At 41.6% G+C, this 24,457-nt stretch overlaps 1 protein-coding gene across 3 annotated transcripts in view; it reads right to left on the reverse strand.

Moving 5' to 3' along the window:
* The window catches only part of ITSN2 (intersectin 2), an 87,422-nt gene that overhangs the window by 7,324 nt on the left and 55,641 nt on the right, over positions 1-24,457 (reverse strand). For 2 of the 3 annotated variants that reach the window (XM_040597849.1, XM_040597850.1), the window contains exons 20-30: positions 24,119-24,294; positions 23,687-23,831; positions 22,993-23,198; positions 22,116-22,180; positions 21,033-21,199; positions 20,659-20,704; positions 20,353-20,474; positions 18,621-18,717; positions 16,836-17,027; positions 2,182-2,303; positions 1,193-1,299 (exon numbers count right to left, since the gene is read on the reverse strand). In XM_040597849.1, coding sequence (XP_040453783.1) covers positions 1,193-1,299; positions 2,182-2,303; positions 16,836-17,027; positions 18,621-18,717; positions 20,353-20,474; positions 20,659-20,704; positions 21,033-21,199; positions 22,116-22,180; positions 22,993-23,198; positions 23,687-23,831; positions 24,119-24,294 — 1,445 coding nt within the window. Of the gene's footprint in view, positions 1-1,192; positions 1,300-2,181; positions 2,304-6,576; positions 10,278-16,835; positions 17,028-18,620; positions 18,718-20,352; positions 20,475-20,658; positions 20,705-21,032; positions 21,200-22,115; positions 22,181-22,992; positions 23,199-23,686; positions 23,832-24,118; positions 24,295-24,457 lie in introns of those variants that run through there. The other variant, XM_040597851.1, reaches the window with a different exon arrangement.

A 24,457-nucleotide genomic window follows, 5' to 3' on the forward strand; every position in this document is an offset into this window, starting at 1 on the left:
CTTTGCTGCCAAGTCTGCGAGGCCTAAATCAAGATCCTTACAACATCAATCTCTGAAAAGCAGCAAGCCTGCCAGGTGAATTCCCTTACGTGGCACCAGCATTTCCAGGTGGTGCAGGGTCCAGCCTGAACCCCCAGGAAGTCACCAGCACAACACGGCCAGCTGAACGATCTGCCTGAAGGCGTCTGTGTGACTGAGCCTCTCCTTTGAGGTTTCTGGGACAGTCGCCATCAAGCTCTACACTCAACCAACATCTCGTTTCAATGAATTATTAGCCACTTTGTCTCTCTAAAGTTTATTTTTAGAGAATTGAATGTTGCTTTGCAGAAAACTGGAAGAACATCTCCCATGCACATGCTTTTGTGTAGGCTCTACTTCTAACTGTCCTGGTGCCGGCTGGGACAGAGTTAACTTTCTCCCCAGTAGCTGGCCCAGCGCTGTGTTTTGGACTGAGTATGAGAACCACGCTGATAACACAGGGATGGCTCAGTTGTTGCTCAGTCGTGCTCACCCTAAGCCAAGGGCTTTCCAGTTCCCCACGCTCTGCCAGCGAGGGGGGGCACAAGGAGCCGGGAGGGAGCAGAGCCAGGACAGCTGCCCCGAGCTGGCCAAAGGGATATTCCATAGACAGACCGTCACGGTCAGTATATAAACTGGGGGAGCTGGGCGGGAGGGGCTGATGGCTGCTCGGGGACTGGCTGGGCATCGCTCAGCGGGTGGTGAGCAACTGTGCATCACTTATCTTTCTTGGGTTTTATTCTTTTCTCTCCTTTTCATTACTACTACTGCTATTACTATTATTATTATTGTGCTAATTTACTTCATTTCAATTATTAAACTCTTCTTATTTCAGCCCATGTTTTGCCTTTTTCTGATTTTCCCCACCCCACCAGGGTGGGGAAGGGAGCGAGTAGGTGCCTCGTACTTAGTTGCTGGCTGCGGTTAAACCACAACACTAAGGTATTATAGCAAATGTGCATCTGTTCTTGCTGTTTATTCCTTCCCCCACCTCTTGTAACAGCTCCTTCTTTCTGAGGTAGTCTGAATACATACAGCTGTTCTGAATGCATGCATGCACAGGAAATAATCAGCAGGGACAGAAATATTTACTGTAAAACCAGAAAACATCCTGGGGAACGGAACAAGAGAATAAAGATAAAGAAGAAAAAATAAAAATGTCTGTAATACTCACTTCAATAACTTTGTATTTGACATGATAAGCTCCTTCCAGTTAACAAAGATCAGCCCCATTTCTCCTTCTGTGAGACAGCCTGAATCAGCCATTGGTTTTTGGAAAACCTGCAGTCAAAAAACCAGAAAGGTGAGCAATTCTTCAGAGACAAAAGCAATTAATCCTCTTGTTCAGCCTAGCAGTGATTTTAGTTTTTTTGAACACTCAGTGTCCATATTCTCAGCAGTTAAAAACAATTCCTTACTAGCACTTGTGACAGCTGTTGCTATTTTTCCTAAGCGCATGACCTCATTCTGACACTGGCGTCACCATTTGCAAAGCAGGGACAAGCACCGGGACCTGCAGGCTGACTTCTAAGCAGAAAAGCATTCCCATGATTTCAGAGCCAACTGCTACACAGATTACACCTCCGCATCACACCCGTCCCCATACCCAGAGCGCTCACAGCCAACCTGCGTGCAGAACTACAGCTTCTTTCAGGGGTTCTCGGCACAATACCTCTGACAGCAGCGTGCCCGTGTAACTCAGTCTGTTTAACATCCCCAGCACTTCACCACAGAGTTCAGAAAGGTCATCAGATGTCCAAGACCACCTAACACTGGCCAGTTCCTGCCCTGCCTAGCGAGGTGGTCTTGATTCCAGAAATAAAACTGGAGATGAAGGCAGACGATAAACTTTTATAGTGCTTATACAGCTCAGCTTCTGTCATGAGCCTGTGCAGCTTTGCGAGACACCCCAGTCCAGCCCATTGTCTTTACACTGAGCCCAAACACCTAAGAAAGGGTTTTGGAAAACAGGAAGGTCCTTGTACAACGTGATGGTTTTGCCTGGTGGCCAGCCACATAACATTGGGTAGAATGGGAAGTAAGTGCTCACACCCCCTTCTTCCCCCAGCTTTTCATAATTCGCAAGAATCCCTTTATTGTCAATATTCGGTAGGACAGAAGTGTTCTTTTTCCAAATGCATATTCACATCCAAGGCATCTCACCTCCAAGACGAGCTGAAGATCGTCCATATACCTTTCTTCCGTCTGAATGAGTTCGTGAATATAGCCCTGCCTTTTCCTTTCCATCGGTTGCATAGTGTCAAGACTTTGGAGGTCAGCACACCCTACAAGAAATAAGCCAGTAGTTTAGATCCCACTCAGGCCATCAGATCTGAGAAATTAACAAAATTGCATCAACACACACCAGCCTATGGTTCAGACTATATACACAGTGGTAAAACCCTGTCCACAGCAGCAGTGAGTTTCAAAATGAAGTGATGTAGCGATCAACCCCCTCCCCACTTCATGTCATTTTTCAGTCCATCACCTTTTTATTTCTTTGAACATCCCTTGGTCTTGTACTGTGATGCAGAATGAGAATTCCTGACTTCCTGCCACTCCATTTGTCTCATGATTTTTCTCATCCCTTCTCCTTTTCTGCCATACTGTTTCAAAACTGTGGTTTTTCTCTTACCTTATATGATGCCTTTTGTGAGACGAAGTCATCTAAAATGTGTCTGGTTCTCACTTAGGACACTGCACCTTTAATCTCCACGCCATTTCTAAAGCTCTCTGCCTTGGTTATTGTTTTCTGATACAAACCACTAGTACAAATTTGTGAAGTCACAACGCATAATGCTACAGTTGTACAACATTTTTTCCTCATTTAGAAACAAAATGAGCCTGAAAGATGTTGAACTATTTTTATGCATCAAGTATGAACAATCGGAATCATGCACAGGAACACACAGACACTCAATGACACAAACCCCAATTTTTCAGTAGTAACATGCAGCCCCTACGGCTTCACACTACTTTTCTCTACTGTACACACTAGTAAGCATGACAACAATGTTTGAAATTTAGTAACCAAATCAAAAACTGGTAAAAAAACAAAGTGGTGAATATGTTTAGATGGGTAAAGTAGGGCACAGAAAGTCAAGCTCTGATCCTTCTGTTAGCCATTCCATGCCAGCAGAGTACTGCAAAGTAGCAGGGTGGGGGAAAATGAAAAAAACCCAACAATTACAGAGCATTTGAGAACATACATCTATCACTTCATGCGATGGCATCAGATTTTGATACAACATGAACTGTGGATTTTGCAGGACAGCAGAAAGGACATCACAGGGACTCACTTATATCCAGCATTTCTAGAGGAATGATACTTTTTCAAAGCTTACAGGTGTCATGAAAGGCACAGTGACCTACAGCAGGAAGGGCCGTGTCTCCCTAGTCACCCTAACACACCTAGGACACTGGAGCGTGACTTTAGTCGATTCGCTGCTGGTGCATACATCTGTTTATGGGAAGGCTACTCTATACAATGAAATTAAAATGAGTTAGTAATAAACTGGGGATGCGCACACACACCAAGAAACACTAAACGTTTGGCTAAACTTGATGCGACAGTGGCCTAGTGGGCAGCTTCCTGCTGCACAGGTATCGAGCTGCTTCAGCAAAAGAGAACACTTGTCAAATTAAGTTTTATGACACCGTTTGAAGTATTTGAACAGGGAAGCCCTGTGAACAATGCAAAGGAGTAAAGGCAATAGCTAGATTTAAAATCAGAACTTTTTGGTTCTGTTTTGTACCCCTAAGGAGGATCACTGTTCGCAAGCTTTCTCACTAGATTTGAAAAGGAGGCAACTTTTTATGAAGACATCTGGGACTGCAGCTCTTTTAATAGTGCAGGATGCTGCTTTTGGCCTTAGTTCCTCCCAAAGTTACCATCAGGCCAAAATCAGATGAGAAAAAGGAGTAAAGTTCCAGATCAAAGCGATTCCTATGAAGTTTGATACCTCAATCCATTGAGATGGACTGTGGCCAATGTGTACTACTTTTGGATTCTAGTGCCATTCTTTAGTCTGTACAGGACTGAGTTTAAGGCCACCTGGTTACTAAGACATGAAATTTTAGGATAATCAAGGGCTTGCACAGTGACCAGATTTAATTTGTCCAGATTTGAAAGTCTCAGCTTTGACCACATGGTTCTCTTTTCTACTGCAAGATACACTCCTACCACAAAAGAAGGGATGGACTGAAGCTCCTGTTGCTGTTTGCTTCTACCACAGCTGTTAAAACAACCCACACGCTCAGGTTTATGCCTGTCACATGCTGTCTGCTTGAAGTTGAAGCCAATGCTGGAAGGAAAACAAGCCTCTTTTTATGCACCTAAAATAGATTTGCTTCATAAACTCATTATCAGATACAAAAAAGCAGTTAAATTAACTGGCTCCTGCACTAACCTTGTATTTGGACTGTCAGCTTTTGCGATGAACAGATGAGTGCTATTTTATATTTAAATAAAGCACTAATGAAAATGCCCCAAATTTTGATTGATCTGATCACACCGGCATAAAAAGTGAGTTCAGGCATTTGGATCTGAAGGGAAGAAAAGTGAACGAGGGTAAAGAATAGAACTACTACCTGCCTAGTGCCTTTGGCAATGTTTTTCCAAAGTGGCCATAGCAACCCATGGGCTCACTGGTATGGAAAGGGTGGACCGACGTCTCTATACCCTTTCTCCTCCCACGTTTCCATTCCCTCCATCAGTTCTGGCATTTAACTGACTCCCAGCTCACACCCTGGCAGCAAACAAATCCCAAGGGGGAAAAAGAAAACAGTAGTTTTCTGCTAGTTTAGCAGCCAGGAATGTGCATGGAAGCAGTAAAACTGCCTGTTTTGGCAGATGAAAGCTGCTGGTTTGGCTTCTGTCTTGCAAAGCTTCATCCCAAGCTCCCCATATAGCTAGTGAAAAGCAGCGAGATTTTTGGGAGCGCCTGCAGAGGGGCATCTCCGCTGCCCACGCTGGGGACTTGCCTCCCTCTGTTGACTTGGTAACAGGTTCACATTACCTCTGGAGGGCAAGCCAGCCTGCCGCTCCCACCGGGAGCGGGGTACCGTTCAGAGAAAGTGGGGCATGATCTGCCTGGCTCCCTCTCAAGACCACCGACCTTTGATGCTTAGGGCACAGCAAGAGAGAGATGCCTGCTGTAACTGTGGCACCCTTCACGATAAATCCTGCTCTCCAAGACGAGGAAGCAGCTGTCTTGCAGGGGCAGGGTAAAACAAGCTGGAAAGTTTATAAACAGGAAACCCAGTCGCTAAAGTTGTGTTTAAAATTATACTTCCCTCTCCAAATATACCTGAACAAGAAATACTTTCTTCCTACTAACATAACTAACCCTGCATGAAAAACTACAGTTTCACAGTCAAAAGATGCTCTGCAGGAGATTCAAATGCCTGAAAAACAGGGGGGGCTGGGGGAGAAAACCTTTCCAATTACTGCCGTATTTTGGATTTGAGTACATAGAGGAAGAACGACACTTTCTGAAGAAAAGAAATCCTCCAAATGAAAGAAAGATGAACCAGACCTATCACGATTTCAAAAGATGTCCTTTTTATTCTTTGTTAAAAAAGGGGAAGTGAATTAGAATTCTTCACTGTAAAGCCAATTCCAGAGAACTGAAGTAAAAAACAGAGGGATAAAAGGTTTACAAAGATGCCCAGATCTGCTAGGGCACCGAGTGCTTTGTTCCCTTCCCCAACAAACAATGAAAAACCACATTAAAAACGACAGCTCTGGAAAGACATCTTAAGCCTCAAACATGAGCTCAGGCCCTTACCCTGAAGGATCCATCTATACCAGAGGCATCACTACTTTGGGTCACCACTGAAGACTGTTTAGGGGTAGAGGTGGCCTATGTCAACTGCATTGCAAGGAAATAGCTTGGTTTATTTAGGGTTGTTTGGATCGTTCTTTCTTTGGAGGGGGGAGGGAGGGTAGTGGTGGTTGTAGGTTTGGGTTTTGTTGGGTTTTTTTTGGGTTTTGGCAGGTGTTTTTAGCTCAAGCCAGTTGACATGGCTGGGAAAACCATGTAAGGGGTGGGGTTTTTGGCCTGTATAAGCCTGCCTCTACTTTCCCAGGCTCCTGTGGAAAGACTACATCTCACCTTAAGTACCATGGGCTGGCATTAAAATAGTCCCTTTGGTACAGCCAGAAAACAGACTGGTGGTATCGTGGGATGTCACCCACAGCCATTTTACAATCTCTACTGGCACACATAAGGCTAATTCACTTGCAACGTACTCCTGTCACTGCCTGTAGCTGTCAGTAGCCTCTGTGCCTACTGAAACCTGTGAAAGGAACTAACTCAGGATATCTGCTGCCATGGAAAAGCTGGTTTCAATCAGGCCCTGGGAAAAACAACAAAAACTTATCCAATCTCCCCTAATCAGTAAATGAAGTATATTCTCTCTGCTCCAACAGAAGAAATTTATGATTCAATTTTCAAGATGTCACAGAGCCAGGTAACATAAGGCTTGTACCAAGCTACTCCGATAGGAAAACATCCTTCCCCGATGGACAAAAAAACCACAACAGACAAACTAGAACCTTTTATGTGTCCCTTTAATAAAATACATTTGCATAGTTATCTTACAACTTTGTTTAAAAACAAAGATGAACAATTGCCTCATGCTAAGCACAGCCTGCATTTGCATGTCTTAACAATCATCCTCAAACATTAACACTCTAGCTTGAAAAGAACAACAAAAAAAGATTTTAAGGCAGCACACACCATTGCAGCAGTTTTATTAGTTCATTACATTAAAGTAGCGTGACCCTGTAGCAGCTCCCAACACTACTACATGCCAAGGTTTGTCGGCATTCCTATGAGCAGACTTATTTACAGGTGTTTCCAACCCGACTCAAGAACATCACACAGGGATACGACCTGAGAAAGCATCGAGATGGCATAAATATTCAGTGACTGGTAGGAGACATTTCAATTATTAGCACGTAACTTTTTTTTGATGGAGCTTTATGCCTTCTGCACTAACTGTAACATTACTAACACTGACATTAAGATAGCGCTTTGTATGCTTTCACAGCCCTTCACAATTCACTGACTACTCGCATACCCCAGCCCTGCAAGCAGGTCTCGGTGGTGGCACAAGACTTTCCTGCATCGATCCAACTGCTAGCTCAGGAACTCAGCTCTGTAAACTAAGCTTTTGCAAAACTACACGTTTGTAGGTTGTTAGTCCGTTATGCAAACTAGACAGTTAAAAAAATCAGGAAGCGTTTCAGTACCTGTTCTTGCATATTTGCAGCATCGTTCTCATTTTTACCCACAATTACACCATGGCCCCTATTCTCTGCTGGCCCGCAGGAAGCAATATTAAGCAAGTATTACACTGCAGGCAACAACGTATTTTGCTTTCCTGGTTGGCTTCAGTTTTAACTGCTAACCTTGGCGCGGCTCTGAGCAACATTTAGACTCCCCGCTCTTGACTGGGAACCACCAGTTCAACAAAAAACCTCTACTTTCCACTTTGCCTTTAGTTCCAAAGCCAACCTTTTTCACCTAGATAAATGAACACTTCAATGCTAGTTTTACTTGGCTGTCTGGGATGACAGCTGAACTCAACTCTTTTATCAGCAAGAGAATAGATTGCACACAACCAGACAGAAAGTAACATTTTTGAAAGAAAAAGTCTTATTTAAACCCAGCTTTTATTAGCTATACCTCCTCATTGTTACAGAACATTATTTTAAAATAAGCTTGCCTTATTTTAAGGCCATCCTCAGCCTAAGTCTTTCCTATCAATGGTCTGGTGTTTGTATTCAGTTCTTTCTGCAGCAGTGTGCGACAGGAGAGCAGAGCTCTCAGGCGATTGTGCTTGACCTGTGTTAAGACTTTTGCAATAGATACAAATACTGAAGACAGAGACTACAGCTCTTTCAGTCAATATTATTAAGGTGTATTATTTATCTTTGTTACTACAGTTAGAGAATTTAGAGCACGCTCAGGTAATACTGAAACATGAAAAGCCCAAAATGCCTCATTTCAATACTCATCAGTTCAAACTGAAGGACAGCTGTTTGAATAATCATCAATGAAACAGCTGTTTCAATAATTATCAATGCTCATATCTACATACCCAACAATACCCTAATCTCCAACTGTATCAGTTAAAAAATGGGTAGAATGCCAGTTGGTTTTGGAAAAATGCCATGTAACTACATCCGAGAACATCCCAGATAGGACGTGAAGCTGTTTTTAATTTTTCAATGACAATTAGTAGCAATTTGGCATTCAAGGAAAACTGTCACTGAACACTGGGAAACCAGTTTGGTTCAAATCCCACATGTTAACGGTGCCTTTTAGAAATGGGATAATTTGTAAGATCACCTAATTATTAGACTACAGTAAATGACTGCTCAATGCCACTGGTGTAGCACAACACACTTCACCCTGCATTAAACAGGCTTTCAAAGTCAAAAAATCCGAGAAGGCAATTCAGGGTGATTAGCATATTTTTAGTAGAAATACTTAAAACATAGTTTCATAAGGAAATCAGGTCAGCTAGAATACTTGAGGAATTATCTAGCACATTATTTGCCTACAATAACATGATTTCATTCTGTAACAAAATATTGGTTTAGACAAAATACATCCAGAATAAAAACACATTTGTAGTTTTATGTAGGCACATTGCTGTAGTCTGTATTGCACAAAAGATATATCTCTGAACTCAAGGGCACATATACGTTACTTGATCAAGTATATTAAATATGTAACAGAAATTTTGGAGAGAGGCTTTTAAATCTCTGCAATTGGACTAACCTTTTCCTGATAGTACCTTTACAACATTCATATATATATATAGTAAACAAGCAGTGTTTTGTAAACATTTCTGATTGCATAAGTGACCTTTGCTGTTTTGTAACCAAGTTCAGAAAACCAACTAAATTAAAATACTGCACCTACTAGATCTCTCCTGTCATTACAGAAGCGCAGAACTATTTAAGCAGACAAGCAGTCTGTATTAAACTAATAATTTTATTTAGAGGGGTATCAGGGTTATACTCCTAAAGTCCTGGTCCCTCCCTCCCCCCAAACTAATCAAACATGGGCACCATTACTGCACCATATTGCTGACATGCCATAACTGTACCTTTAAGGACCACTTTTGAGCTGAGGAGTATAGTTCCTTTCCTAAACCCAAACGCTCTGCCTTCAGCTCCAGGTGTCTGTTAGTGTTTCTTTTCTGGCAACATCTCTTTATCGAGGTTACCTACATATTAGGCTGCTCCAATTTATTTAACAGAAGACCAGCAGGACTCAGGTAGTACCTACTTTAAGTCACTCCAGACCACAGCCAGATAAAAACACTATTTGGTACCGTTAACTATTTAATGAAGAAAAGGGGCAGGGAAAGGGTCTTGTAGCACAGGGGCTGTGTAAGTGTACTTACTGCAGTAACTAGTACATGTTTGCTATTTACCAAAACCGAAAGCAAATACAAATTATCAGAATTAAAGTATTTAAAGGAAGGAGGTTGTTTAGGGGTAGGACATATTGAGCCAAAATAATCCAAATTTCTGCTATAGTACTACTGTGAAGGAAGAAACAAATTAAAATATCCTCCACTCTACGCGTAATAGTTCTTTCCCTAGTTAAAAAGGTTATTAAAAGGGTGGATGGACTGCACCAGATCTGTATCTTAGATCTTGTAGCATGTTTATAATCACAGTGACTATCAGCAACAAAGACAACTAGGGTTTGTCCTCTGGGTGAGCCTTGTAGGCTTGCAGTTTTAAAAGCTCAATATGTACGAGATTAAATCAAGTCCAGTAGAACAGTAGTCAGTGAACATTTTAATTCTGCAAAGTACGTACATCACAACATCAAAAGAACAACTGCCCAATCAAAACAGCTCAGATAAACTGTGCAAATAGTGGGTCTTTGTGTGTCTGCAATCCCACCATGCAAACGGTAACTTGGTATGCATGCTAATGATCTACGATTATCAATACCAAAGAAAAATACTAAAGGAAACAAGAATGAACAGCAGTGAAAGCCACACAAAGACCCACTATCCTTTCTGCTTTTACAAATCAACTGTAACTGTAGATTATAAGAAAACCCACAAAAACCTAATTTCTTGACTGGATCTAATGTTCAAACGAAGCAAAAGGATTGTGTCAGAGATATGTGAGCAGGGCTGGCCACCCTGCCTCCACGCTACAGTCAAACTTGGATAGTGGGTCTCTGAGGTGCTTTCACACTGGAAGACAACATTGGGTCCTAAAAAAAACAAAAAAAATGAAGGATAAAATGAACATAAATTTGAAGAGTGAAACATATGAGTTCTACGGACAAAGACAGAACAACACCAAAGAGCTCAGAAAGGAATGACGAACATTCAACTTTCTGAAAACAGACATGAACTTCTACTCTTAATTTCATATTTATAAACACACACAATTTTAAGCACTTGTGACCAGCCATCACTTGACTCTGAAAAACACATGTAGCTGATTTGCTTGAGGAAGAAAGTTTCTTCCCAAGGTAGACTCAACAACACAAGGTCAAGCCCTAGGTTTTTTTAAGGCAATGGCAAATTTCCCTGAATTTTCAGCAAAGCCAGGATTTCTCCTGAGAAACTTGTAATGAGACATTAGAAAACCAGATAAAAACCTAAACTTGTAAAGAAAAGCCTCACTGGGATTTGTTCACGTTAGCACACCAAAAATCAAGCTGTTCAAGACTGTTCAACACCTGAAAGGAATTAAAACCTTGTCTCTAGTAATTTGTGCGCATGAAGTAGCATGTACCACATCACTCAATATACCCATCAGAAACCAAGGTCTACACAGTCTAGAAAAGGAACTGCAAAGTCAGGTTAAAGGCAAGTGGTATGAGGTGGGCTGCAGCTGCACACACCCTGTGGACAATCCAGAGACTATTCCAGACCCCAGAATTTCAACCTGGGAGCATTAACAAGCCTGACTGACATTCACCAAATAGTTTCACAAATACAAAATGACTGCATCACTAGGGTCACTAAGGGAACTGATTTCATGTATGAACCTTGGTAAAACGGGTAAAATTCTGGAGCTGTTGAATAAAGTCTTAGAATAAATTATTGATCTTCATGTGTCAAAAAAAAATGAATGTGGATCTGCAACACTTCAAAGCCACCGATACCATGAACTCTTACTCCATAATCATAACGGGAAGCTAGCTGGCAATAACTGGAGAACTTCAAAACGTGTTATCCACATATAGACACAGACATGCACTGCCACGAGCGTGTCAGTTCAGAAGTTGTTATTTTACTATGAAAACACTAGAAAAATCAGTCAGTTTCATTCATTAGACAGTGACAGACAGGAATTACTAATGACCTTTTGTGCATGGAGGTAAACTCCTGAAAATACAGATCGTTGTTCTTGAAAGGACAGGACTTGCCTCATGTCTCTAATGTGTCACATCTACAGCTAAGGTTTGGGGAGAAAAAAAATTAGGTAGATCTAGTGGTATTACTATAAACATCAATTTCATACCTAAGGAAATTCACATTGTTGTCATAGGCATGTCAAGAACTGTCTATGGAGAGAGGATCTGTTCCCAGTCTAACCACCTTTTGCCACTGCATTGGCAGAAGGCAGAGCAGGCAGGTTTAAATAGGGGAAGGAGGTGTTTATCAGGCTATGGGGACTACCTGGAGCTCATGTCTGAGCACCTGAAGGAGTAAGTTAGATGCCTGGGGAACTGCAACAATGTTGGCCTATGAAAAGAAAAAAGATTGAACACAAACAGTAACTATATGTACACTAGAGTAGATAGAACTGCTGCAACATGCAGCTCTGTGAAAAAACAGTTTCATAAAGGAGATGAGGTACCTCAGCTAAGATGAGCTACAATGCACACTGAGCACAGGCATGTCCACCTGGCTGAAGTGTTCAGCGCTCAGCAAGAACGTCTCAGAACTGACCTGATCTCCAACACTAAAAGACAGCCAGCAACCAAGTATGCAGACGTTGCTGAAGCATCTGTCTTGCCTCCATCCGAGGTACCTGAAGGGAGAAAATCCCAACTAAAGAAAACATAAGAACAAGGCTCAGGCTGGTCCCACGGATAAGAGGGTAAACTGAGAAAACTTATCTCACTGAGAAAGCCAACCGGAGAGAAGGTTCTAAAGGCAATTGTTTAAAGCAGACAAAGACTGGCTGAAGTAACAAAATTATCTCCAGACCAAGCCACTGGAAAGAACCATAAAGTGGTAAGTGCACCATGCCTACCCTGCCCTACACACCCCTTGGGAAGAAAACCTGGTAGATTCGTCCTAGACAGGTACTGGCAATACACAAAAGATCAGACCCTGAATGATAAAGCAAGCAGCACTCAACAAAGAACAAAAGATTGTGAGACTATGCACACTCCTTTAGATCTATAGCTATTTGTATTCTGAAACCTCCTGTGTATCTTATTTATTCTTTATGATGACTTCTCTGCAAACATTAGAATAAGGGCTATTAAAATGTCATTAAAACTGAGTAAATCTAACCATCACCAAGGTCACTGACAGCATGATTCTCAAGTGTTCTGCAATCACTAGGACTAAGTTGTATTTAAGAGACCTGTTGACAGACCTGTGACACCCTTGACTCTCTGCCAGGATGTGCAGCTACACCAAAAGGTAAAGTGACTTTGTCAGCACAGCTTACCCTGTCCAGAGAGCTATTTCAGCAACCTAAGCGAAGAAACATCTCACTGACCTAAGTTCCTTCTTTGCTAGGGAAGTTTGCCATTACAGCTATAACTAGCAAGTCCCAGGGAAGACTCTGGATACAAAGGTGGTCCATATAACAGTTTAAATTTGAAGGAAAGCAGAATTTTCCTAAGTCACAAACATATCTGAGTAAACCAAACCTGCATGCTCCCTTTCAAGTACCGTTACATTTGACCATCCAGAAGAGACAGTGGGAGAAAATGCTATTTTTCAACAGAAACATGGCACTCAGATTAACAATTTTCTAAAATATAACAATGCATTTTTATATTATATTCTGTCATATCTCTAAGCTGGTCCCTAGAGGGCCACATCAACATTTCTGTGGGACAATTCATTAGTGATTTCTTAAGAATACTAATAATAGTTTCTACACTATATTTAAATAAGAGCAAAAAATATTTTAAGGAAATCCAAGGAAGTTTGAAAGTTCAATCAGTACCTATTTAAGTATTTCTCTGCTTACAGAAGAATGGTACAGGCCTAGCTTCCTGCTAACACAGCCTATTAGCTCAGGCTTCACACCATATGAAAGCAGCCCAGCTGAAATCTCTGTAATGATATTTGCATAATGCTGCACTTGAGGTAACAAGACACACTGGTTTTGAGCAGGCTCTGGACTTCAAGACAGATTTTTCTGAGGTTTCCAAATGCATGTTTTAGTATCACAAAAGAGCGCAAGCCCCAGCACAAAACTGATATATGATAGCTTATTTGAACTACTCAGAGAACTTAAAGAAAATAACATTCAACATACTCTTCATTCACCAACAGGTGGATTTTGTTAATTAAGCACCAGCAGATCTGCTTCATAGCAAACAGATTACTTCTTAGACAGAGGTTTAACAACCAAGTACAGGTGACCTGGTGCACATCTGCTCATCTGGGTGCACTGGCTGACCTTTGTCCTACGAAGACAGGCTGAGAGAGCTGGAGTTGTTCAGCCTGGAGAAGAGAAGGTGCCAGGCAGACCTTATAGCAGCCTGCCAGTGCCTAAAGGGGGCCTATGTGAAAGCTGCAGAGGAACTTCTAACAACAACATGTAGAGACAGGACAAGGGGTAATGGCTTTAAACTGGAAGAGGGTAGATTTATGTTAGATACTAGGAAGAAATTCTTCACTGTGATGGTGGTGAGACACTGGAGCAGGTTGCCCAGAGAAGCTGTGGATGCCCCATCCCTGGCAGTGCTCAAGGCCAGGCTGGACAGGGCTCTGAGCAACCTGCTCTAGTGGAAGGTGCCCCTGTCCATGTCAGCGGGGTTGGAACTGGGTGATCTTTAAGATCCCTCCCAACCCAACCCATTCTGTGATTCTAATATACTTTCAAAAGGAATATACTGTTCACAAAGCCACAGTTTGATATGAATGGAAATATTTTTAATCCACAACACTGAAACCTGAGAAAATGCCTAACAACTTATCAGCAAATAATGAGAAAAAACTTAATAAAATATTTCAAAACTTTCCAATTACAATTTGGTCTTACCTTTTGTTGAAAAATAGTGGCAAGTGTTGAAGAACAGTGCTATATGTAATCACCTTGCCTGTATCATGTTCAGCCACAGGGACCTTATCAATGTCTACAAATACCTCAAGGGCAAGTGCCAAGAGCACAAGGGTCAGGCTATTTTCAGTGGTGCTCATCAACAGGACGAGGGGCAACAGGCACAAGCTGCAACACAGGCAGTTCCACCTGAGTATGAGGAAGAACTTCTTTCCTCTGAGGGTGACAGAGCTCTGGAACAGGCTGCCCAGAGAGGCTGTGGAGTCTCTCTGAGGACATTCAAAACCCACCCAGACATGACTGTGCAACCTGCTCTCGGTGACCCTGCTTTAGCAGGGGGTGGACTAGATGATCTCCAGAGATCCCTTCAACCCCAAGCATTCTCCAAGTCTAAATAGCAATGCACCTGCTATGAGAAGCTAGTATCTCTACCATTTTTGAAAATTCAGAAAGTTTTAGCATTCGGCCAGAATCTTAATTTTATAGTCCATCAGGATTTAGTCTATACTATTTCTTCTACTTCTTCAAAAATGAGATTTTGTAAACAACATAAAAAAAAACCTTCAAAAGATTGTTTTAATGATCTAGATATGCCTAATTAAAAGTACACAAAGTTCAATCTAAAACACAAAGTTTTTCACATCATAGACAAGAGGCACTTAAAAAATATCAAAAATCTGTTACTAAAAAAGAGAGCATGGATGTAATTTAGCTAAAAATAAAGCCTTCAGAGCAGTGCATTACTCTGTTTTGCCCATGTACCAAAACAAGCTATCCAAGGAAAATATTTTAACTTTCCGATCCAAGCTGTACCATCATTACTGAGTCTGTGAACTCTTCTGTACAAACACAACTATGCTGATCATATCTTAAGTGCAAACTGGTCCTACACACTAGCTATAGGCTAATTGTCCTGGTTTCAGCTGGGATGGAGTTAATTTTCTTAGTAGCTAGTAAAGTGCTGTGTTTTGGATTTGGTGTGAGAACAATGTTGATAACCGCACTGATGTTTTCAGTTGTTGCTGAGTAATGTTTATACTAAGTCAAGGCCTTTTTGGTTTCTTGGGCCCTGCCAGCCAGAATGCTGGAGGGACACAAGAGACTGGGAAGGGACACAAGAGACTGGGAAGGGACACAAGAGACTGGGAAGGGACACAAGAGACTGGGAAGGGACACAAGAGACTGGGAAGGGACACAAGAGACTGGGAAGGGACACAAGAGACTGGGAAGGGACAGAGTCAGGTCAGCTGACCTGAACCAGCCAAAGAGGTATTCCATACCATGGGGTGTCATGCTGAGTATATAAACTGAGGGAAGAAGGAGGAAGGGGGGACATTTGGCATTATGGTGTTTGTCTTCCCAAGTAACCGTTACGTGTGACAGAGCCCTGCTTCCCCGGGGATGGCCGAGCACCTGCCTGCCTATGGGAAGTGGTGAATGAATCCCTTGCTTTGCTTTGCTTGCGTGTGCAGCTTTTGCTTTACCTATTAAATTGTTCTTATCTCAACCTGTGAGTTTTACATTCCTTTCCAATCCTCCTTCCCATCCCACTGGGTGGGGTTGGGGATGAGCAAGCTGTTTCGTGGTACTTGGTTGCCAGCTGGGGTTAAACTACAACAGCTATTAAGAGTGAACCTCAACCAAACTTATGGATGTGTGTCTTTATACCGAGGAAACCTTAAATGATGCCTAGGGAAAAAACAGCAAGTAAAGGAACAAGGCTTATTATGTCAAAGGAGCAACTCTGACATCAAGGTATGTCCCTGAACCCACCGATGGCATGGGTTGATATAAAAGTTGGTTCAACCACAGTGCCCGAAAGATGGAAAGCTGAGCCAGTAAAAATGGTGGTAAATATCTCTGGGGAGAGGGGCCAAAAAAATGGGGTGTGCATGTGGAGGGGACACCAGATATTTTTACTGTATTTAAGTGCAAAAAAGGCAGAGAAAATTCTGACTGTCAGATAAATGTACATTCCAGCATTCAATTCTCAACCTGCTGCTGATAATTTTCAGCTTAACATATGCTTTGATATGTATCTTGTTTCTCAGAAATGGGTGAGAACTGGATTGCTAGGAGCCAGGACACACATATTTACCATAGGACAGACCACTTGCTAGTACTAGAAACTTTTTTCTAACCTTTTTTTATGGTTATTTTTACATAACTGATAGTTTAAGTTAAAGATTACTACAACAGACACTTTTTCAAATTTTGTACAACTCAAGTAAGTTCTATACACAAGCATAATATGCCTGCATTAATTCCCAGTCCATGTCGGTTATCAAACTTTAGCATCTTTAATGGAAGGGGAACACCTACCAAATCTAATGTTTTTAGCTCATCCTAGCACACTCGCTATCATACACTGGTTGGTTGGTATTGTACTGGTTGTAGATTAAATGGAAAAATATTTAAAGTACTTAGTACTATAGTATAGTACTTAGAGAAAGAGTATTTAAAGTGCCAATAAATTTAGGGGATGTCTGGAATTCCAAATTCCACACACAAAGCAGAAGAATAAATAAAGTAACAAAATTAATAAAAAATAGAAGATGCTTACACTGCTGACTTGGATCAGAATCCGTGGTCATCTTCACATAGTTTGAGGGGAAGAGACCTGTCACACCACTGATTTCTCCTTGCCACCAGTCAGCATCATCTTTGCTCAGTACATTAATGAGCTGCCCTTTGGAGAAACTGAGCTCATCTTCATTGTTTGCCATGTAATCATACATCGCTATCACTTGACACACTGAAGAAAAAACAAAAATAGCAGAACTGTGTGTTACACAAGTATTAAGATTGGTTTTTCAGTGTTTTACATAACCATAGGAAAAAAACAACATGTTACATAAGAAAAATGCTACATGATCTTATCTTGACATGGAACTGTCCTCCCTTTTCTTTTACTGTCCCCCCTCCCCCAATTGGGCCAGGCAGTAATCTTTATTTCCACTTCATCTAACTATGCACTTCCATAGCAAATGGATTCAGTTAGCATAGTATCTACTGACCTTCTAAACACTTTAAAATATAATCAAGTATGCTTCTATCTCCTACTGGCTCAGAAAGGAAAGCGAGCTTGATTATCTACAGCTGATTCTTGTGAGAAAAACATGGCAAAGGAAGAGGAAATGTGCATTAGCTAATCACGAACTGCCAGTTTAGTCAAAGGGAAGTTCTGTCCAGTAACACCCAGGAAGCTGTTGTATAAGCAAATCGTAGCTGTGGAGAACAGCTCAATTTAAGCATGCAGAATGAAAAAAGCTCCTTTTCTATGAAATACTCTCATTTGTACCCAGCCATTCAAACCTAATGAAAATTTGCTGCTTAGTTTCCCTCCTCACAAGGAGCAGTGCATGCCATTCCAAGGTGTTTGTCAATGATTGCTAGGTTTCTGTAAGCTTTTTGCTAGCATTTGGAAACATGGAGTTTCCCAGGGAGGGCTGGGAACAGCCAAACCCCTGGGCACCACCAGGAGCAGTCAGAAGAGAGAGGAGCGAGAACATGCGAGAGCAAGAACGCTGCAGCCCCCAGGCCAGGGCGGGAGGAGCTCCCGGTGGCGGAGCAGATTCCCCGGCAGCCCGCTGCGGGCACCCCGGAGCCCCGGGGGGCAGCTCCCCCCCCCGCAGCCGGGGCAGGGGGTGCCCGAGGGAGGCTGTGACCCGCGGGGGCCGCGCTGGAGCAGCTCCGGGCAGGGCCCGTGGCCCCGCGGGGAGAGGAGCCCGGGCTGGGCGGGCTGCGGCAGGGCCGATGCCCCCGCGGGGACCCGCGCCGGGGCCGGCCGGGCCTGAGGGGCTGCGCCCCGCGGGGGGACCCACGGCGGGGCCGGGCGTGGGGAACTGCGGCCCGGCAGGGCCCCGGGCCGGGGCAGGGCAGGGTGTGAGCAGCCGCCCCCGGAGGGGCAGGAGCGGCGGGGACCGTGTGAGGGACCGACCCCGCCCGGGCCCGCCCTGCGCCGCGGCCGGGGAGCGCGGAGGGGCCGCGGGGGGAGGGCCCGGGGCGGCGCCTCGAGCTTCGGGTTTATTTCTCGCTGCCCGGCTCTGCTCTGACCGGCAATAAATTAAACTGATTCCCCCCGCGGAGCCTGTTTTGCCCGTGACAGCAGCTGCGGAGCGATCGCCCCCTGCCCCGCTCCCGCCCCACCGGCCCGTCGCTGTTTCTGCCCCGGCCCGGCTGAGGGGGCAGGGACAGAGCAGCTTTGGTGCCCAGCCAGGGCCAACCCACCACAGGCCATTAAACAGAGTATTAAGCTAGTTATGCAATTCAGACTAGTATCTGAACAATTGAAACAGTCACATAAAATACTGTAAATAAAACGTAAAGCTTTTTTTTTTTTTTTTACCTGAGGGAGCAGCAGATGTGGTTCTCTCACTGCTCAGACCCAGTAATTTCACATGGCTGGCAGGGAACCATCCTTTCTGTCTCTTTTTCCCTCTTGCCTGTGAATGTTTAAAATGGTTATGACACAATTAGGAAACCAAATAGGCTATAGACTGGAAAAAAAGCAACAAACGTGTCACACAGTTTTACCAACAAGAGACAAAAAGCCTTCCAAACGCCAACTAAATACTAAACAGAACTCAAAAGGAAAAAATATCTGGCTAAAGGATAAAACAACCCTGTTCAAATAAAGCTGCATCATAATATGTTCTGGCAAATGAGTTCATCCAAAATTTTCAAGCGCAGCTAATGATTTCAGTGTACACTTTAATTGTAAGGCTGAAACTTCACTCCATGAACATTCTTACACACCGTATCAGGAGTCTCCAACACGATACCCAGAACAGAGGTAAGTACCTAAGTATTTGGTATCACTTCCTACCTAGTACAGCGTGTGAGAGTTCAAAAAGATTTTCCTCATTTTTTAATCTTTGCTTTTTCAGTCCCACAGGTAAAGATGATCTCTGCACATACTGAAGAATCAAATATACTTCAGAGTACATAAAAAGTCAGGATGTAAAAGTCAACATTTTAGAAGATAATAGAAACCTGGAACTGCAGAGTGAGCTCTACTACAACAAAAAAAGGAATTCAAAGTAGCAAGAATTGACAATTATGTATCTTAGTTTCTCTTCCTGCACTTTTTATATTATTCTTTGAGGCTTCTTCCTGAACCAGCACTGATCTACTTTTTATAAAATACAAACTTTTCATTGTTTTCTGTATTTATTTTTTTTGCACATACTATGAATAAATTTTCCACTGTCGTTAATTCACAGAAACTCAGTGCAGCAATTTCTCAACTGGCTCGCTGTGATCTCTCGTCCTGTATCTGTAAAGCAGGCTAGCTTTAAGAACAGATGCTGAACAGTTAGATCAGCCCTGTTAGAGTATTCACTCAAAACCGCGTGTGTGGCTGTAGAATACCTTGGGAAAGGCCAGTTAAGTGATATTAAGAAGACAGAACTTTCTATTATGCTGTTCAATCCCAATATTGGAAACAACATTCAGTATCGGAAGCAACATGTTTAAACTCGGGCTAACGCTGCAGATTAAGCTAAAGGGTAACAAAGAGACACTATAAAATCATGATTTAATTTTCTGCATTGGTTGCAAAGATGAAGGCTATTGTAGACAAAATCCACAGGGCTGCAAAAACTGAAGTTTAAGAAGAATGTCATGTAAAAGCACCCTTAATCCTTGGGACTTTAAATTCATCACTAGGTGAGGGAAAGAGAAAAGAGGAAACAGCAACCTTCACAGGAAACTAGCTTCCAACTCCAACATCCAAGAATTCCTATTCTTTCAACAGAATAATTTTACAATTTTATTTTTTACTAATTAAATCCTAACCAATTTATTAACTGTCAATACCAATCTTCTCCCTCCCATGCACATGTTCATTGTTTTACCTTCTCCTGTGACAACAAAAAAAACCAACCAAAAAAACCCCAAAAAACCAGCAACCCAAGGTTTAATTAAAAACTTTTTCTCCCAAAACATGGTTTATACAAAATGAAAATAACTTTCTATCCAGCTTTTGAAACACTATACTTAGTTGTTTTCTCAAATTGAACCTAAGATCATGTCATTGCCATTCATGAAGTTGCAAATTTTTCTCCTTTAATAGCTACCTGCAACTCTCCTTGCCACCATCCACTAGAATTTTTCTTCAGAATAAGTATTAGCTGTCCTGGAGCAAGACTAAGCTGTTCAGTTCCTGATGCAGCATAGGCTGTAGTAACCTGAGCAATTTCTGAAAAAGATGAAAAAAATAACAAATGCAATGATCATTACAGCAAGAACTAGATCCACAGAAATATCCTGGTACGTATCTTGCAGCCAAGAACATTAGCCACCGTTAAAACACTGCTGTGAACCTAAATGCTCATAGTTGCTTAAGAAAGAGTCCCAAATATTAAAAGTGATCACATACTTACCGGGTTTCTTATTTACTGTTCCAGTTTTGCCAGCATTACTAGAAGCCTACAAAGACACAACGATAAGCTTTTAATGTGCAATAAAACCAGCAGAGTTTACACCAACTATAAGCATGTGGACAGAAAAGCACATGGAGATTATAATTTTGAGCCTGTATTTAACAAAATACCATCCTAACCAATTTATAAAATATCATCTGCACAGAGACAGACAGTGTGACTCTGTCTCAGAGGCTAGGGCATAAGCTACGTAGGCTTTTCTCTTCTGTCAAGCACGTTAACCTCTGCTTAAAATTACTATCTAAGAGATATCAATACTAGGAATACAATACATTTGAAAGTATTGTGCATTAATTCTCAGAACATGAACTCACTTCTTGATCCTTTGGTCTGACATAATTGGAGGGGAAGATTCCAGTTCTGCCATCAATGCTCCCAGTCCACCATTCCCCTTCTTTCTGGGTCACTAGGATTTCCTCACCTTCCGTGAAAGTCAAGTCACCAGGCTCAGAGCTTGAGTACGAATAGAGTGCAACATACTCTGCAAACAGCACATATAAAGAAGGAGACAATAGTTTCAGATAGGAAGAGAAAAGTATGCTGGATGCAAGTAAGGTATCTTTGATACCAGCATTCATCAGTGTGTTCATAACACAGATCAGGTCTTCACAAGTTTGTGAATCAACCTACCTACTTGCCTGATGGTAATCACAGCTTGCCTCATGCTTACAACTCTGAATTACAGGCACACAACTGTGTACAGATAGATGAATTTGGCACAGGGGGTTACTAACCTATGATCATCCTGTGGATCAGCACAGGCCTGTAGACCATGGCTTGAAAACTCATCTCTTGCATTAAGTATTCCACCCTACCTCTGTGTTTCACAGCAAGAATGTGTATTACACACCTAAACCTGATTAAAACCATTCTTATCTGACTAACAGCAAAAATTCAAAAACTCAAGCGGAATTAATGTGTAATTGGGGAAGCATGGAGATATGCTAGATTAAAAGGCTTAGAAAATGCTTTCCACAAATTTTTTCTCCAGTAGTATTTGTTCTCTGTACTCCCTACTGATTAAAAGAGAATGATCCACCCTCAGAAGACTGAAAATCCCTCCTCACATCTCTAGAGCATAGCATAATACAGTAGAGAAAAGCAGGAAGAGAACTTGGCTTATGGATATGAGACATATTTAGGTTTTCAGAAATAAGTTGATGCTTGAGCAGAACTCTTAAAAACAAAGCCAGGCCTATGCTCCACCTGAATTAGTTTTAAGTTTTACTAAGTTCCTGTTTTAGAATTCTCATATCAGTAGCTCAACATTTGTACTGTTTCTTCTGGAAAAGCATTAAAAGGCCTGCTCAGAAGCTCTTCATATATTTAAGCTTATTCACATGCCATTAAGCAGAAACAGACTGTACCATTAAGTAGCATATTTCATGCTGTCTTACCCTCTCCTGCTGTGTAAGGCTGTGTATTAGGCTTTTTGTTCACAGCTGCATAAATAGCTTCTGGTCTGTAGAAGGAAAAAAAGGTTTGTGTAACTAAAAGTTTGAGCAAAACCAAATCTCTTTATTAGGGTGAGACTAGTATCTCCAGACTTTGCTTATCTCCAAGTTGGTATTGCCTCTGAATTAACTGCAAAGGCTTTCTTGACTGTCAAACAGTGACAGGTATTACTGATATTTAAGATATGAATGCATCCAAGAGCACACCACTTCAAAAAAGAAACGTGATGAAAGATGAGAGGATATATTTGCAAATTATGCTACCCAAAATAAATACAAATTAAAGATTGTCTAAATTCTGTCATTCTAGAGAATTTCTAAGAACTTTTATCATAACCAGTGAAAAGAACAATTCACACACAATGGTACAGTCATCCCAGCAGTAAGGAACAGTTACCTTGCAGCATTAGAATAATGATTTTTTCAAGCACAGAAAAATACACTACTTCTGCAAGATGCAAGTTAAGAGATTACAAATATTTGTAGGTCATTTCGAAATTGGCACCTTCAGAGGCAGAACACAAGTACGCTGCAAGAGAGCTGACTCAGTAATGAACTACAACAGAGTCTGGCACTTGATGAATAATCAAACACCACTGATTTTTCACAGCATTCAGCCTTGAAAGACTGTCTGTTTACACAGTAGTGAGACCAACGTTACTTGGCTTGCCAGAATGAAATAATAGAAGCTTAAAATGGCATGGTGTAAATTGTAAATGGTATTTATGTTCTGCACTTTAAAGCACTGCAAGAATTGTGTGCTCTAAACCACCTTTTTTTGTAAGCTATTGAATAAACCAAAACCAGAAGTCACACTTACTCCTCTTTCTTGATTTCACTCCCAGGTAAGAGCTTGACATACGATTTTGGAAACCAACCCCTTCCTCCATGTACCTCCCCAAACCACCAGTTTTCCTGTTGCTCCAGGACAGTAATAATATCATTTTTTGAAAAATTCAAGTGGTTTTCTTTTTTTGCAGTCCAAGAGCAAAGTGCTTGTGCTTTTAAGTTCTCGACAGGCTGCCCCTGTTAAGACAGAAGTGGAGATGTTGATTGGCCACACTACCCCAAACTGGTGCATGTGTTAAAAACAAATGAACAAACATTGATATATCCTTTATTGGATATATCCTTAATTATTATTAAACAACTTCATTCCTAACTGACGGCTGAATAATTTATACTTTTTTACACAGATGTATATAAGCCGTTGATTGAAGAACAATCTCTCAACTCTGTTTCTTATTTGTTACAAACATCTGGTGTGTCTAGTTATAGGTGAAAGTGGTTTTAGAATTATGAAACATATTGCATGAGTCTCCTTGCTCAGTGGTTCCTGGAAAGATATGGAATTATGTCAGTGCACACTAGTGGAGCATTCAGACTCGCTTCTTTATCCTCTAGCCTGTTCAGTGCACCCAGTATTAGAAAAGTTGTATTTTGTTTTTTCTTTAAATCTGTTTCATTAACATGAATCTAAAATACAGCAAGTTCTCCACTCTCACACAATATACCTGTCCATGAATGGGTGAAACAGATCCAGGGGATACAGTGCGAGTAAAAGCTGATTTCTGTTGCCATGCTGTATTAACGTTCAGGCTAGAAAAAGGTATGTTTTGGTAATCAGATTCTTCTGCAGATTTACTTGATGAAAGTGGTCTGCAAATTGAATACAGGCATATTTAACACATTAAAATTTTTATTTTAAAAGTACCTCAAATAGAATAACCTTTTTTATTTTAACATACATAAAACAGATATTCTATACAATGCAAAGCAGACTTGTCAAATACTTAAATTTCCAAGGTAAGACTTTCAGGTAGGTTCTTCAGTAAGTTTTCTGCATTTGTATTTTAAAAACAAACACCAAATTAAGCTATACAGCATATTATGTGTTAGCTAAATTTAGGAAAAGCAGTTTTAACAGAAACACAACAAAAACTCACTCTGAAGCAGTTGAGGTAGTAGATAATGATACTGTAGGAGGAAGTAAGGCCTTCTTAGGAGATAAAGATTTTTCTCCTTCTGGTACTTTTTCTACATAATTGCATGGAAACCAACCAAAATGTCCTTGAAAACTCCCATAAAGCCAACCAGGCTCTCCCACAGTTTTTTCATCAACCTATGGACAGGAGGATAAACACAAAGAAAATGCAATTGGCAGCATAAAACAAACAGGGTATCCAGCATGTCAGCACCTGCTGGCACTCCGAATTGAGCAGTGCAAGCAGCACACATACAAGAAGCAGCATTTTCATTCTCTTCCCTTTCAGAATGGACCTGTT

This window comes from Falco naumanni, chromosome 6 (assembly GCF_017639655.2).
Source record: "Falco naumanni isolate bFalNau1 chromosome 6, bFalNau1.pat, whole genome shotgun sequence".
Classification (NCBI taxonomy): domain Eukaryota; kingdom Metazoa; phylum Chordata; class Aves; order Falconiformes; family Falconidae; genus Falco; species Falco naumanni.